Source organism: Falco punctatus (genome assembly GCF_963210335.1).
Source record: "Falco punctatus genome assembly, chromosome: 8".
NCBI classification, from domain to species: Eukaryota; Metazoa; Chordata; class Aves; order Falconiformes; family Falconidae; genus Falco; species Falco punctatus.
This window is the reverse complement of record NC_137588.1, coordinates 25,326,052-25,342,650: the sequence shown is the minus strand read 5'-3', so window position 1 is coordinate 25,342,650 and position 16,599 is coordinate 25,326,052. Positions and strand designations below refer to the sequence as shown.

Below are 16,599 nucleotides of genomic sequence, written 5' to 3'. Positions count from 1 at the left end.
GGCACGGAGCGGGGCAGCGGGCCCGCGCCGCGCCCTGCGCAGGGCCGGCGGGAGTCCGGGGCCGCAGCGCCGCCCGCCGCCGGCGCGGCGCGGCACGTGTCGGGCGGAGCGCGGTGGCGGGGCTGGGGCGCGGCGCGGCGGCGGGCGGCTCTCCTTCTCCGGCGGTGCGAGGTACGGGCCGGGCGGGGGCCGAGGGGGGGCGGGTCCCGGCTCTTACCCCGCCGCTGTCCCGACAGCAGCAGCCCGCGGGCCCCGCGGACACGCGTGGCGGGCGCCGCTGCCCCGCCGAGCCCGGCTGGCCGCCCTCCTCCGGCCCCGTGCGCGGGGCGCGGCGTGCACCGGGCGCTCCGGTGCTGCACGGCGCGGTGAGGCTCGCTGCACGGTGCGCGGCGCGGGGTGCTGCACCGAGCGCGGTACGGCGCGCGGCGCTGCATGCTGCTTGCATGGCGGGGCACGGGGCACGGTGCATGGGACACGGTGCATGGGGCACGGTGCATAGCACAGCACGCAGCGCAGTCCCGGGCACGGCGCAGTGACCGGTGCTGGATGCTGCACGGCGTGGTGTGGTCCCGCGCACTGCACCGTACGGGTGGCACGTCATGACATGGCACGGCAAGGTGCATGGTGCAGCTCATCCCCGGTGCCTGCCTGCATCCCTTCGCTCCCCCAGCTCTCCGTGTGTCTGTCGGAGCCTTCCGCACGCCCGGTGGAGGGGTGTCTCCTTGTCACTGTCTGGTGCTGGTGTACTTCGTTCTGGAGTGGGTTTTGGTCCCGTGTGTTTGTCTACGTGTCTGTCGGCCGTGTGAGATCCATCCTGCCCGGGATCCCTGCGAAGGGAGCGTCAGGGAGCGGAGCAGGTGCTTCGGAAGTGAATGGCTGTGGTGGTTTATCCAGGCTAGTTCAGGGTGTAGGATTCATTTAAATATTTGAGCCTTGTAAAATACTTCTGCATTATTTAGTTTCGGCGTAGCCGTGTGGCAGAGAGATCCACAGGTTAAACCCTTTGTGCCTGAAAACTTTGTGTGTTTAATGTGCTACGTGTTGCCTTTTCGTTCTGGTGTGTGTGTCTGTTCCTGTGCCGTGGCAGAGGAGAAGCAGGGGCTGCAGGGCCCACTCCTGTTTCATTCGGCTTTGAGGCTGTGACTGTCACAGCAGCATCTGAATGCTTTGGTGTATGCAGCAGCACCCCTCCTGCTCCTTTCCTCTGTGGACAGGCTCATCAGTATATCTTCCCAGGAAAATCTTCCCAGGCCTCTAATCCTCCTCCTCTTTGAGCTCTTTCCATCTGTGTCTTATCAGTCAGAGTCTCTTCTTTTCTTCTGTCCCCAAACCAGCTTTGCCCCTGTGGCTTTATCCCTATCTTAACATCCTTTCCTTGTCTAGACACTCCACTGCTAAATTATTCCCAGCCCGATGGCCAGGGGATTAGGGAAGAGCTGAGGAGGTGGATGCCGAGGCTGATGGCTGTCTTGGTGCAGCCCTTTGCCCACGGAGCTGGGGCAGCCTGTGCTAGCCCTCCCGGCTCATCTTTATTGCAGAGGGGCAGTGTGACTGCTCACCTCTGCCCCTCAAAGATATGCCAGATGTGTTTTTCTCAGCAAAACAGGAAAGCTTCTGCGCTGACACTGTGAAGCAGCCTTTGGGGCTCAGGAGAAGCCCCACTGGAGTCCCTGTTAGCAACATGTGGGAGATGCCATACCATATCTGCCAGCATTGCAGGGGCATGCCTGCTCACTTTCCTTCAGCATGCATTTAGCCTGGGTGGTCAGTCCGAGGTGCAGTGGTTTCGGTGAGCCAGTTCTGTTTCCTGATGCGCTTGTGGAGAGAGCAGGGAGGTGTGAATGCGCACAGGTCGGCAGGCTGTGGATTCTTCTGGCCTCCCTTCAAATCTGGCCTGCTGGCATGATGCTTCTATTACTGAAAATTACTTCTAGTGGGAATGCTGAATCACGTACTCCCAACAACCAAGAGATACAGTAGGATGAAGGTATCATTCATTCAGTTTTCTTTACTGTTTTTTTTTTCTTTCCCCTTTTGTCTTGCGTTCTTACGGCAGCCCAGGCAGTGATGCCAGCAGACTGGGTGCATCAGCATGATGCTCATTAGCAGAATTCTCCCTGATATTAATTTTAAGTTTCTCTTTTAAATTTTAACCATTTGTAAGTCTCTTTGTGCAGGGCCACCTGAAAAAAAAATCTTTTGTCATGTTTTACACCCTTGAGATCTTTCCAGACTGCTGGCTTGTTCCCTCCCCATCTTAGTCATCCCATATTGCGCTAGACCAATTTAGCTCCTAACCTTTCCTTACAAATCAATCCCTCTGGCCTACTGGCAATTTTTTGTTGCTCTGCTCTGAACACCGTCTGTTGTGGGTAATAGAAAAGCCAGGCCAGATCCAAGTAGGTGTACATCCAGCCTTTCTCCCAGCGCTTGCACAGGGTGAGGGGCAAGTGTCCTCTAGTGGCCAGCCATCAATTAACGCACAGAAAGGGAGCACCAGTGATCCCAGGCCACGGGCTCCCCCTTCTCGAGAAGGCAGGAAAGCTGGGAGGGTTAAGGTCGGGGAGCATGCCTCCTGTCCTCGGCCCTTGGCCCCAAAGCGGCAGACCCCTCTGGCAGCCCTGCCCCTAAGGCCCGCTGGCTCGTGGTGCCCATGCATTGCATCCTGCTTTCACTGGGTGACGAGTAGGGGATTGATGGCAACTCCATGGGCATCTTACAGTCCCTCTGAAATTTCAAAGCATGTCCCAAGGGCTGTTTTACTTTACTGCTAGTGCAACTGTCATGCTTTTAGCTGTTCAGCATCATCGTTACAGTAATGTAATTTCAGCATAATTCAGAAGACACTGCTTCGGTGGGTAAAAAAAGACTAAGTGCTGGATTTTCCCTCCCTTTGAACTGCGTTTATGCAGTCAGGTTGTAGTTCTAAACTCAGTGTAACATCTTGCAAAGCTGGAGCCAGCAGGGTTTGTTGCATCCAGCAGTTGTCCCAGCCGTAGGCTTCCTCCAGCCTGAGCACAAATGCCCCTGTGAGCCTCTGCCTAGCTCCAGATAAATGTGAGCTTGACCTGAAACAAAGCACTTTGTTTCACAACGTTGCTTATAGTTTGCACTTTCCTTTGGAGGCCCCACAAAGCACAATAGCTGCACAGAGGTGGAGCTGAGCATTAGCATATTTTTTTTTGTTAAATTACCTTTACTGTTTTGCTAGTTTTTAGGGATTCTGCCACTACAGGAGCTGCTGTCCAAAGCCCTGTTGTCATTTTATTCCCTGAAGTAGCAGTGCTTGCAACACGTTTTTGCAGGCAGTCTGTAGCTGTGGATGTTATGCTCTTTACAAATATCTGATCCTTTCTTTAACAGTTGTGATGCCGTGGCCCTGCAGGACTGCAGAGCCCGGTTCCCCACCAGCTCTTCCTGCTGGAATAAAGCGTTCCCTGCCTTCAGTTTCAAATGTGCTGCTGTTTCCTTTCATGGAATGATACCCTGTTCTTGAGTTAAATGTGAAAGGAAATAAAAGCCAAAGCCATGTATTACCCTTTTCTCTATCATGTCTCCTACTAAAAAGCAGCTTACTCTTTGTTTACAGATGATTTCCAGACCTTTCTCCTTTTTTCTGCTTTCTCCTCTGAACCCTTTTGCTCTCTTTTTCTTGGAAAACAGGGTGTAAAGTTGAAGATTACAGTTTAAGATCTACAGAGTAGATTGGGGATTTTCATTATTTTCTGTCGTGTTTGTTATGGCCTGGACTCTGCGTTTGCTTTTTAGATGTCTGTCTTTGCAGTGTATTTCTCTTGAGCTGTTCAGGCCTCATCAAGGGATTAAATTACTGAAGAGTCCAATGTGTTTTTGAGGGGTTTCTTCCAATAAGTTTGCCTTGTTCCTGATAATTAGGAGGGTGGACCAGGGAAGCATCCTTCATCGGTGGTCAGATTAGCTCCTCAGAAACTTGCCATACAGATAGCCCTGGGATTTTTGGTTTGAGTAAGCTAATTTTTCAGTTTGAATGAGCTCTTCAGGTGGACAGAGTAAGCAGAGGCTGTAGTAGCACCTTCTTGAGATCTTCAAAGATAGGAGGGACGATGAAGTGGCCTTACTGGTATCACCTTTAGACCATTTGTTTTAGTGGCCTGTCTTGAACAGTAGCCCATACTTGGTACTTCAGATAAGGTAGTAAGAAACCCCTCAGCAGATCACCAGGGTATAACCTATAATACTTCTTCCAAACCTTTCACACCTGGAGAATAGCTCGTTCTGAAAGATGGTTTTGACTTCTCTTAATTTTCTTTGTCATAAGTATGACAACTTGTTACCCAGAGAGATGGCCAAGCTACCCACTGACTTTGCAGATTTTTTCCTCCTTTGTGACATTACTGAAAAAAATGTATTCTTTTGCCAGTTTTGAATTAATTTGTATTCTACCCTTGTAGTTTTAACGAATGTCCCTTTTCTTGTGCTGCGAGATGAGAACACTTTGCTTATCCCTGTGTCCAAAGCACTGTGCATGTGCTTACATCTTCTTTCCTTCTCTGTACGAGTTCAGATGAGGTTTTGGAGGTCAGTATCTTCCCAGTGCCAGTCTCTGTGCCATCTCCAATTTTTACTGGGGTGCAGCCCCCACTGAACTCAGCCTGTACTGTTGCTGTAGATGATATGACTGCAGCTGTTTCTGTGTTAGTCTCCATGCCACTCCCTGTCAACCATGGCACCTCATTGCCTTCCTCACGTGCAGCTGCACATTGGGCAGAGCATTCCCTCGGGCTGCTGTAGTCATATTGTCTACATGGTCTCCGGTGTCCCTCAGCCGCGCTGCTGCAGACAGGACACGGATCTGCAGCCTGAAGGTTGGCCTCTTCCCCTGTAACATGCGGTGTTTGGTGTTTGGTGTTTGAGTGGTGAACTGTTTGTCCTTGTGCCGTCTCTCTGGCCTGCGCAGATGCCTCTGAGGTTCCTTCTGGCCCTTTTGGGATCTTGGGCTCAGTTAAAGCTAGGTGGCACAGGACCACTCTACTGCCCACTCCTGGTATGCTCTCCCAGCACCCGATCTCTCCAACTTTATCCTTCCCCGGTGGTCTGTCACCCCCCAGCTTTACACAGATGTGCTGGCGGGGAGGTGGCCGAGCAGGAAGCTTTTTCTTCTCCCGCAGAGTCCGTGCGGGAGCTACGCGTAGCTGCCGCCTCGGTTGGCCCCTGCACCCTCCATGCCAGCAGGCTGAGGGAGGGCAGGGTCCCACCTGCCCTTGAGCTGCTGGAGCGGTGCACGAAGCAGCACGGGCTGGGCCATTTCTGCCCCCTTGCTGCAGTGTTCCAGGGGACAGGTCTGTCCCGGTGATGCCGGGGAGGTTCCCTGAGGGGGCCGGTGAGGTGGCCTTTCTGGGTTAGGAGCCAGGGGGGTTGAGAGCAGTGGCCAGCAGTCTCCCACGACATTCCCTTGTCCTGCCCTCTCTCCACAGGTTATGCCACTCTCCAGGCTTGCTGGGTGCCTGCCGGTGAAAGAAAAGGGTTGATATTTTGCCCAGGCCCTTAGGTCCTGAACCAAAATGGCAGCTGGAGAGTCCCCTCCCGTAGGAGATGTCTTCATCGGCCTGCAGCAGGTGAGGTGGGAATCCAGCAGCAGCGGGGCCATCTCTTCCCCGGGGACTGTGCTCCTGCCAGGCTGAGTACGGGTTCCGCGTCCTGGCAGCCTGCTGCAGTCGGACACGCAGCCTCTGCTCTCCGGGGACAGGTCTGCACGAAGGGTGCCTCGAGGCTGCCCACGGGCCTACGTCCCCTCCCTGTGCGGACAGCAAAGCTGTGGTCCAGGCAAGGCCAGAGGTCGCTCTGCGGGCTCCCTGTGCCTGCACATGCCCTTGGATGGGGTAGGCAGGGGGCAGGCCGAGCCGGGCAGCTTGCAGTTAGACTCTCCCCGTTTAGGCTGGGCTCGGGACAATGGTGCTAAGGTGAGAGGAGAAGCAGTCTCACCCACAGGTACAAGCTGCTCCTGGGGCACAGCTGGGAACAGCTGGGGGATGCGAGGAGAGGCACAACTCGGCTAAAACCGCCTTGCTCCCTCTTTCAGCCCAGCACAGACAGATTTGTCACAGTTGGGCCTTCTCCTGTTTCCATGGAAACACGGGAGTCCACAGCAGCTCCGCACTGGCATTTCAGCTATATTGACGGAAAATTTTACCAGCTGCAGCTGCTCAGGAGGCAGAAAGGACAGGGGTCACAGGCAATGGTCTTCCTGGAGCGTCTCTACCAGCAAAAGGCAGAAAAGCACCCATAGCCTGAAACAGGAGGAAAACGGGCAGAAAAGCCTGAAGAAAGCATGCCTAGGGGAATGGGGGCCCCTAGGAGTGCAGAGGGGAGGAGGGAAGGCACAGGGTGGTCACTGACCCAGGTGCAGCTCACCAGAGCAGGGATGCTGTTTCCCAGGGGGAGATATGGAGGAGGTCTAAGAAAGGGAGGGGTGGCAGACTGGGCAAACGGAAGGCCGGAGGGCAACAGTCAGATGTGAGGAGAGAGAAATTCCAGCTAAATAAAAGCTATGCATCTCTTCTAGTAGGAAGGACAGTCACTGACATAGCCCCTTGATACCTGCCACTCAAGGGAGGTGTGGAGGACTGCTAACGTATCTCTGCAGAGCGTGGCTGGAAGGCTTGCTGATCTGTTCTGGCTCTTGGTTTTGAGCAGAGCTAGCTGTGCCTCTAAATGAGAAACTATGCCTCAGCCCTGTTGTGTGGAGCCTGCTGCTCCTCAGCAAGCCCAGCACCATTTGCAGGGCAGAGGGATCCAGAGGGCTGTAGAGGTCTGCAGTGTTTGATTTCTGTGCAGGGCAGAGACCGCGCAGAGAAAGCCTCTCCTGGTGCCGAGGACGATGAGGACTTGGATAAGACTTTGTCAATCGAGAGATTTGGGGACCTGATAAGCAAGTCAGCATCAAGCAATCTGGAGAAGCAAAGACGCAGCTACAGTGAGAGAGATTTTGAATGTATGTAGGTTTGAACTGTTGTACCCACTTCCACCCTCTTTGCTAATCCTCGTTCAGCCCCACGTGCCCTGCAGCTTTGTGCCAGGACCCTGCAGATCGTGTTAGCCTGCTACTCGCTTCCTTCCTTTGCAGCGTTCAGTACTATGTACACCCATTTTAGTACTAGTGCCCATGGCCTCTTCCCAGTCTGTTCCCTGTTTTCCCTGTCCCTGCAGGTGTAGCTACTGCCCACACGGCAGCATAGCTCAGCCCGAGGTGTTCGCTCACCTCCTCACCAGCATCGGGGACCTCTGTAGGCTCTTCCCCCACACTGAAATTTCCAATTTTTCTTCCATATGGCTGCAAAGAAACATCCAAATATGGTCAGAAGCCAGGCTGTCCTCCCCGATCTGAAAGCAGATGGCTCCAGTCAGACATGCTTGTGTATTTCTAAATAGCAACCATGAAACCATCAGGCTTATCTGCTCAAAGAAAGGACTGCAAAATAAAAATGGGGTGTGAATTTAAAAATGCTGTAGCTATCTCACCTGAACTCCTCTGAGCAGCATAATTATTCCTCGAACTGCCCTTCCCTGATGAAGGCAACCAGTCTGCCTAAACTCACTTTGGCTGTAAAATGAGAGTGTGCCCACAAGAGTGGCCATAGGCTATTGCCTGGTGTAGGTGGCTTGTGTTGGCTTGTCGTAACAGCAGTGAAGGGCAGGAAGAAGAGGCCCCCGTCCAGCAGCCTGCTTGTGTGGCAGACAAGTAGCAATGGTTGTGAGATGTTCCCACTGTATGGCTCTCCACAATCAGATACTGCTTATTTTCCAGCTCAGCTTTGATGGGATACAACGTCAAGAACATTATGTTGAAGTACATCACCAGGCTGTTTTCTGCTTGGCCACTCATTTCCAATGGCTGTTGTAAAAGTTTGCTGGTAAAAGTCTATTACTGTAGTGCACCCCAGCTGCTACTTTCTGCTTGTGTCATTTCTCTACAGAGGCTCCATTCAGATAACACTTTCCACCTGAGCACACAGTCACTCACGCACATGGCTGCAAGGTGCTAATAGCTTTGCTGTGGGTTGAATACCGGTCCCGTGCCCATAGGACTTACTTGCTTAGAAGCTCTGCCTGTGTGGACAGGTGTGTGGGTTGGCTTGGAGGACACGGATGATCTGCTTGAGCATGCATGGCAGAAGCTTCTTTGAAAATTTAACTAGATAATTGTACTGTTTGGGTTTTTTTTTTTTTTTCCTTCTTAATAGGAGAGTCCTTCTTTCTTTGTCAGAATCAAGCTTGTTTTCCTCCGAGCTCCTGACGTATCCCTGTTATCTAGGACTATGTCAGCCCTGGTTATCAGGAGTTTTATGCAGTTTGTATTCATAAAGCTGGAAGATCTGGTTAGGTCATTAGACTCTGAAAGATAACATACCAGCCTATGGAGATGAATGCTCTCTGGGTTTAGAAATGTTTCCTGCCCTATTCAAACCCAGGAATTCCTAATATGTAGGCTCTTCCTTCTGGGCTCCCTATCCAAATTACTTTCTCATATCTCTTGTATCAAGTTCACAGAGAAGTGTAATCAAACATGTTTGGCAATAACTTTCCATACAGGCAGGCAGTGCAAGGAAGGGAGCAGGGAAGGAGGAGGGCAGGGAGGAAGAAGAGGGAGGCATGAAGCCTTCTGTGTTTGGGAGAGGTGTGTTTTTCCCATGTCCAGGCCACCTCTGTGGAGATGTGATCAGCTGACATAAGGAGAGTCGAGTGCAGGGGTGAAGACTGGTGCTCCCCTCTTCTCTGCCAGATCAGCCATTTACCACCATTGCCCTTCCCTGCAGCCCAAGGCTTCGGTTTCCTTCTGGTCCAAAATGTAGATGTTTCTGTTTTGGCCCGATATGAACAAGCCAGAAGGGAAACAGACTGCGTCCTCATCAGCAGCTTTGTGCTGTAGAAGGAGCAATGTGTACGGTTGAGGCCTTCCTTGCTTCTTCTTACATTAGAAATTCATGCCGGACCTATCCATGGCATGCAGAGCAGTGCTACAGGAGTGCAGCAGTGGGATAGGAGGGTCTTTCTGCCAAAACCTGCAAGTGAAGTATGGTACATCTAGTTAAGTCAAAGAAGGCAACACTTTGGAGGAAAAGGGGTTTGTAAAGAGCCCAAAGTTTCCAATTAGCAGATGTCTAACCATTTCCAGTCTCCTCTAATCTTGCCACAAGCCTCTCCTGCTGAACCAGGGAGGTGTGTGAAATATCTCTGCTGTTCCCAAGGGGGGAAACAAGGGAGAAAAGACTTGAGAAACCAAAGGAAAGGAAACATGACAGCAGAACAATGAACCTGCCTGGCTCTCCCAGGGAGAAGGTTACAGCTTCCATTGAAAATGCCCTTTGAAGGTAGTTTTCACTATAAACAGATTTTGCTGCCATGTCACAGGAAAGCTGGGAAGGAACCAAATCAAAACAGGCTGGAAACAATTCCTCAGGAAGAACTGCGGAGCAATGCTGCCTTGCGAGGTGGCTGCTGCCCCCCTGACTCTGGGTGCAGCCCCTGGGTCTATGTGCCCTGCAAACTGTCTGTGGGAGGCTTTGTGCCTGCAGGCAGACCTGGCAGAAGTGGCTTTCCTCTCTCTCACAGGGAGATGCTGAACTTAGCCTGTTCCCTGCCTGGTGCATTATCGTTGTTTTTGAGTGAAGGCTCAGAAATGCCATTAATTTCTTCTCACTCTGTAATTCCCACGACACCCAGGTCAAGCCTGTGTGAGTTTTTCTTTGTAGATTGGTTTAAAGAAAAGTCCTTCTGCCCTGTTTTTTACCCTGGTTTTTAAAAGACAGCCTCCTAATTGAACCTGCATTTCAGAGGCTGGTAGACACAAGCCCTCACAGTACCTGGGGCATGGACTTAGGCTGCAACTGCACTAAAAGACTCCGCCTGTGGTTCCTGGGTATGCAGGAGGGACTTTCTGTCAAAGCCTGGGGGATAAATAAGGTGCATCTGTTTAACTCAAAGACCACTGTGCAGGAAGGAAATCGTAGAATCATTCAGGTTGGAAAAAACCTTTAAGATCATTGAGTCCAACCATAAACCTAATGCTAAGTCCATCACTAAGCCATGTCCTTAGCCACTAAGCCGTGTCCCTAGAATGTTTGTAAAGGGCCCAAATCATGCTTGTTTAAAAATGCAAGAAATGTTTCCCCATGTTTAGGAATGGGACAGTGCCTCTGGCAGGTCACTGCAGCTCTGTGTAGCCATGTGAGTGGCTTTCAGCAACACTGGGAGAGGAGTCCTGCCTTCCCCAGGGCAGTGGAGCTGCACTGGGATGGGAGGGCTGCCTTCCCAGCCACCCCAGGCTGGACATAGCCTGCTGCATCACTGAAAGAGCTTTGCTATGTCCCTGCGGGCTGGTGGCTCTCCTTGCCCTTCCTGGCCCTTGATCTCCAGACCATGCTGTTTCCTGGAGGGGCGCCTGGCAGGTTCCTCCCAGCCTCTTCCTGCCCCTGACTCTCTTTTTCTCTCTCAGTCCACCGCCAAACCTCGCACCACATCCATCATCCCCTTTCCACTCACCTCCCTTCTGCCCTCAAGTTCCAAAAGAGGCCCCCCCGTGCCAGCAGGAGGAAAAAAAGGAGGAGGAAAAAGAAGAAAACCTCGGTACCCCCCTCAGAAGTCACCCCCACCATCCAGGAGGAGGACGAGGAGGGGGGAGAAGAGGAGGAAGAAGAGGAAGAAGAAGAAGAATCTGAGACAGAGGAGGCTCAGGAGAAAGAGATCTCTGCAGAGTCTGAGGGTGAAGCTCGTGGGAAGGACACGTCCCCTAAGCTGGAGCCCCCAAGCAAACCGAAGGCAAGGCTAGGGCATCCTTACCTGGATGGGGCTTAGAGGCTGGGAGGGAGGTGGAAGGAGAGTTGATGCTGGGAGGGTGCCAGGGTGCATTGTCAAGGGAGTGTGCTGCTCAGGGGGAAGAGGTTGTAGCTGTGCAGTATTGTGGAAAGAGTGTTTTTGTCCCCGCCTAACAGAGATGGGCACTGGAGGACAGCGATAGATAAGCCATTGCTTGGGGTGGTAGCTGGGGAGGGTGTGCATGACTATTTTGGGTGTGTAAGGCCCACGGGGGAAGGTCAATATGTCTGTTCTTAGCCTTATGGGAGACTCAATATGGCCAGTCCCAGGGTATGGGGCACGTGGGGGAAGTCAGTGTGGTCCGTTCTAGGAGGTGGGGATATGGGGAGGATCTGCACACCAGGGACGGGTGAAGGCTGCCTGCCCTGGCTCCTGCTGTCAGGACTGTTGTCTCTGCAGTTCACCATCGGCAGTGATGAGGAGGAGTCCAGCAGCGCTCTGGCCCCCGCGCAGTTCCATGTGGAGGAGGAGTGTGGCATCCTGTCCTCTGTGCCACGCTTTGCCGACCTGCTGCAGGACAAGGGCCCTGCCTCTCCCCGCAGGTAGGCGATCAGTGCCAAGCTGCCCGCGGCTCTCCCTGGCTTGAGGTTGCTGCCACAGATCCTGTGCCCAGGGGTAGCAGCTGTGCCCAGCCTGAACTTGCCTGCTGAGCCAGAGGGGACATGGGGTCCGGAGGGGGAGCGGCTGTGAGTGGCATGACTGCTCTCTGGTGGGACAGTCACTCCCTGGGACTCCTGTGACTTCCTTGGGTCCGTGGGATCCCCAGAATGCAGGTTTGGGGACACTGGGCTGCACAGCTGAAGCACCCTTCGTCCCAGCTAACTTGCGCTGTCCTGCTGACCTGCGGGCTGAGAAGCCCCAGGAGGGTCGGCCAAGTCAGGGGACCGTGAGGCCATTGACTCAGAGGTGGGTCCCCAGCACTGACCACAAGCTGAACCTCTCTGGGAGAGAGGAGGAGCAGAAGGGGCAGCATTTAGGTTTTGTGATAGGTGGCTCCTGGCTGCGCTCCTTTTCACAGACTTCTTGGCCAGGGCTGGGCTGAGGGACCTCAGCACAAGGGGCCATTGCCCGTCCTCATTCACCCTGTTTGCTACTACCAGACTCTTTCGTTCCTACAGCCTCCCTGGGCCTCGAGAACGTCTGTCTCGTGGATGGGAGAAGCGCAAGCCCTGGGGCCAGGTGGCAAGTGGACAACGGGTTACCTATGACTTGAAGGAGAGGATGTGCATTGGCAGCATGACCACGCTGGAGAGCGCAGCGTACCAGCGTGTCCCCACGGACGAGGCTGAAGCCCAGATGCTGGCATCTGCTGACTTGGACGGCATGAAAAGTGAGGCTTTGCATTACTACCTATGTTACTAGTGCGTGTGTCCCTTGCTTTTCCCTGCTTTGCCCCCTTCCCTAGCAGCTCCAGGCGTGGTCCTCAGCCTGCTGCAGGACTTGGTCCTCATCCCCCTGTCCCCCAGCCTCTGCCTTTCCAGCCCTGGCTCCTCTGTCAGCTTTGCAACGTTTGCAGCAGCAATCCCCACATTTCCAGCACCTCTACTCACACCCACCCCATGGATGCTTGCTTCTCCACCCATCCCACTGCCCTTCCAGTTTAGGGCTCCCTGTGTCTCCCTGAGACCCAGCTCTCTCTTCTCCTGACACACTTTCCCAGCAATCAGCCCTCTGTGCGACACGCCAGCTCTGGCATCGCAGAAAACCTGAGGCGAGGAGCCTCCCCTCTCCTCTGGTCTCCTGGCGGAGAGGCAGCTGCCCTCTCCGGAGTGCCTCGGAGGGGGACTGCCCCTGTGCGCGGCGTGAGGGCAGACAGAAGAGACGTCATGGAAATGCACGCTCCGGGCCAGAGGACATGGAGAATTCAATAGGTTGCTCTGCAGGCTGGAGAGGGAGGGAGACACCAGAGGGGAGCGAGGGAGAGAAGCGGTGCTGCACACACAGCCTGGCTGTCCCCGAGCCACAGGCGCTGTGCCCCTGGGCATCTGGCACGAGACCCCGCAGCAGAGCGAGGACCCTGCTCCTGAGGAGCTGGGGGGGCAGTCCCCCACAGAAGCATCCCTGGGTGGAGTCAGCTTTCTTGGGGCCTCAGCCATCCCCTGGGGCTGCTGCAGCTGGCACCTTCGTGCCCTTCGAAGAGGGGAGCGAGGCACAGAGGTTGGCCCCGGGGCTGCGGTGAAGCCCCTGCTGGGGGGTAGCTTTCTTTCCACACATCGATCTGGCTACCCCAGCCCCTCCTCTGAAGGCAAGTGGCTCATGGTGCCTGACCCCTGACCTTCACAAGGACAAAATGACAACCCTTCAAGACAGAGAGGAGGCAGCGAAGGAATCAGAAGGGGGCAGCAGCCCGGAGGTAGCGATAAGCACCCATATTCGCAACTCGCTCAGCTATGAAGACTTCGATGAATTTGCCTTCAATTTTGAAGACTATGATTTATGGGAAGCCATCAGAAACCATCTTGGCTACCCAGGCGGGGAGCCCACCAGTAAGTACTGGAGCAGTCACCTCACGGTTGAAGCTGTAGTTCAGAGCCCCCAGCTAAAGTGCGTATCCCCCACCCTGTGTTTGCTGTCTGCACCCTTTCCGTGTCAGGTTGGTTTCCTGGTTTAGAGGCAGTACGGTCTGCTGGTCTGCCCCACTGTGTGCCTGGGGGCACCGGCGGAGCTGCCTGCTGTCTTGTGTGCCTGTCTGAGGTCTTTGTACAGATCTGTGTCATAGTGCTGAGGTGCTTCCCTGTGTGTGTCTCGCTTGAGCAGCTTCAGAGGCAGCTGCATCTTGCTGTTTGTGCTTATCAGGATGTGGCCCGTGCTGTGGTCAGGGAAAAAGCAGCTCCTTTGAGGTGTATATAAGGACAGAGCCATTTCCCCTTCCATCTGTGGCACAAGGTGACAGTGTGCTGCTGCTCTGCTGGAATTCAAGCTGAGCTGTGGATCTGACAGCGGAGGTGGGTATCAGGTTCTCAGCTCTGCACCGTATCCTAATGCCTAGAGGAAAAAATAACTAATCTCTGTGCCTGCAGGCTTGAGTGTGGCTGTGAAACTACCTAGTGGTAGGCTGTCTGGGGTGTCTGGAAGGGGGAAAAGAGGAAGGAAGAGAGAGCGGGAAAAGCAGGGAAGGAGAGAATAGGAATCCCGAGAGCAAAGAGCGTCTTTCTGTTCTCTGCATCTGTTTCCATACCCGTGCATCCTGTGCAGAGAGCTGGATGTCTGAGCTGTCCCGGGGACTGTGCAGAAACCGGAGGCTTGCTCCCACCTTGTGCAGGCGGTCCTTCCTCAGCAGATGGTGGTAACTCATAATGAAAAGGTGGCTTTGTGTGTCGCTTGGGAGTGACAGTTCATAGCCATAGCTCTGTGGCAGTTGCCCAAATGTCCTCATCCAGATCGTGTGTTAATTTTTCAAGAGATTTTAGGAGTGCACATGAGAGGGTGACATGACCCCAGAACTAGCCCATTTACCAGTTTAACGCTCAGGAGCGGGGAGGCAGAGTGCTTGCAACAGGGACTTGGGATGCCTCGGTTCAGCTTCTGACTCTGCCATAGCCTCTCTGCCTCTGTGTGATCTCAGGCAAAACACTACTTCCCCTGCCTCCCCATCCCAGCATCATGTTCTCTTTCCCAGCTGGCCTATCCCATCTTTACAAGCCTTTGGGTAAGAAATGTGTCTGTGTACCTCTGCAGGGACCAGCGAGTGGAGATTTGCTTCTGGCTGGGTCTGCTACTTGTTAACTGTAAATTGATAGACAATATAATAGCAGCAAAGTTCAAAATAGAACCCTGGAGCAGACTGGCTCCATCAGCTGTCCTGAGCTGAGCAAACTGTACATTAAAAGTGTGAGAAATTGACCCAGGTTCACACAGGAAAGGATGGCTATTCATGGGAAGGGAGAAGGTGCAGATCACTTCTGCAAGGTGTGATGCGCATCACTTACGTAGTGGGAAAATTTGACTTGCTAGCAGTTAACGCGTTCATTGATGGCTACAGCTAATGCCGCAGGTGCTTGAAATAGGATGTGCTGTACAGTCAACTCTTAATTATTTTTGCACAATGCATCCATGCTGTGGATTAATCCCACAGAGAGATACGGCAGTCCACGCTGTGGATTAATCCCACAGAGAGAGATAGTGGAGGCAAAGATGGCTGAGACACCAGAGTCAGTTCTGTGCACAGCCAGCTCACGTCCAGCCAGTGCCACTTGCCCAGCTATTTACTCCATGGGGTACCTCTTCCAGGACCAGCTCAGATCCAGGAGGAATTTAATAGCTTTTGTGCAGAGTAGAGTCCTTGCTGGACCTGAGCTGGTCTCCTTGCATTCCTTTTAGTGTTTGGAGAGTGGGTAGTGCAGGACAGCAGCAGGGATGAGCTGGGGTCCAGCTCTCCCTATCACATTGGACTCAGTATCAGCCAGGGGAGACTCGGACTCCGCACAGCACAGGGCAGTAGCTTTTTCCAGAAGCCAGCATATGGTTGTGACTTACTGTATGTTGATTAGCATTTTGCTTAGTCTAATTTTAAACATTCTAAGAGATGGGTTTTCAATCTCTTTTTTCTTGCTCTAACTTAATCATTGGGGTACATGGGAGGTGCGCACCCATCCCTATGATGCTAGCAGGTTGCTGTCTGGTACCGATACAAATACTCTTGGTGCTTCTTTCTGGGCTTCCTGCTTGTGGATAGGGACTAATGAAAAGAGGGAAACAGGAGCTAACACAGGAATTGAAGGCAGTCATCTGCTGAGTTGAACTGACTAGCACAGGCATTGTCGGAGGAAGAGTTTAACCATTGTAAAGTCATATTTGTCATCTTCGGGTTTAGTTTGGTGGAAAAGGCATTTGGTCATCCCAAGAAATCTGACAGTGGAAGCCAGTGTGGCAAGGTCTTCTGGAGGAGACTGTAGGAGATGCTGTATGGGAGAGTGCCGTACTGGTTTGTTGTAGCGGAGCTACGATAGGAATCACTCTCTGTCCTCAGATGCTGTCACTGTCTTGTGCTCTGCTCCTGGGGAGCACTGGAGAGGAGGCAGCAAGAGCTGTCCTCAGCTATTTAATCTCACCCCGGAGAGTTTGGCTTCAAGCAAGAAGGGCAGAGCTGTGCCCTGGGCACATCACCCTTTGGTCTCAGTTCAAGATCCCGTCCTGGGTAAGGACCCCAGACTTAGGTGCTCACTTGAGCTTGACTTTCATTTGTGGAAAGCACCAATCTGACAGAAGGGTTCTCTGTAGAGCAGCCTGGAGCACCTCAGCTGGGCTCTGCATGGGACTCCCAAAGCCAGTGGCCTCTTCCTAAATTAAGCCCACATGTCCACTCTGCTTCTGACTTGTCTCCCCCAGCAGGCATCTCAGTGGCCACAAGCTCTGCCAAGGGAGAGCAGCACAGTGGATTGCTCCGTAGTCTTCTGTAGGGCTCTGGAGGTGTGCTTTCACCAGCTTGCTCTGAGCCTACAGCACTCGGGCTCCTTTCCCTATCAGCAAGTGTGGGAGTCACTGGAGATGCTGGAAGGAAACTTGGCTCCTTTCATTTTATCTGTCCTCCAGCCATTTGGTGTCTGAGACTGAATGCCTGGGTGTGCTTTCTAGGGCTGTTGCTGAAGAGCACTGTGTAGCAGGTTGTCATCGCCATGGGGCAGACTTGCCATGCTCTGGGCGAGTGCTCGGTCTTGATGGGCAGAGTGTCCTCTGGTCCTGGTCTTCCAGGGACATGGTGAGAATGAGTCCCAGAGTGCATGAAAGAGAGCAAAGGTGCTGGGATTG

The 16,599-nt window shown here is 53.3% G+C and overlaps 1 protein-coding gene across 2 annotated transcripts in view; it reads left to right on the top strand.

Moving 5' to 3' along the window:
* The first annotated feature begins 53 nt into the window (after positions 1-53).
* The window catches only part of SLC4A3 (solute carrier family 4 member 3), a 34,782-nt gene continuing 18,236 nt past the window's right edge, over positions 54-16,599 (top strand). The window contains exons 1-6 of one of the 2 annotated variants that reach the window (XM_080399138.1): positions 54-171; positions 5,454-5,594; positions 6,814-6,970; positions 10,472-10,794; positions 11,251-11,393; positions 11,970-12,181. In XM_080399138.1, coding sequence (XP_080255264.1) covers positions 5,541-5,594; positions 6,814-6,970; positions 10,472-10,794; positions 11,251-11,393; positions 11,970-12,181 — 889 coding nt within the window. In that variant the 5' untranslated portion in view covers positions 54-171; positions 5,454-5,540. Of the gene's footprint in view, positions 172-5,453; positions 5,595-6,813; positions 6,971-10,471; positions 10,795-11,250; positions 11,394-11,969; positions 12,182-12,557; positions 13,338-16,599 lie in introns of those variants that run through there. The other variant, XM_080399139.1, reaches the window with a different exon arrangement.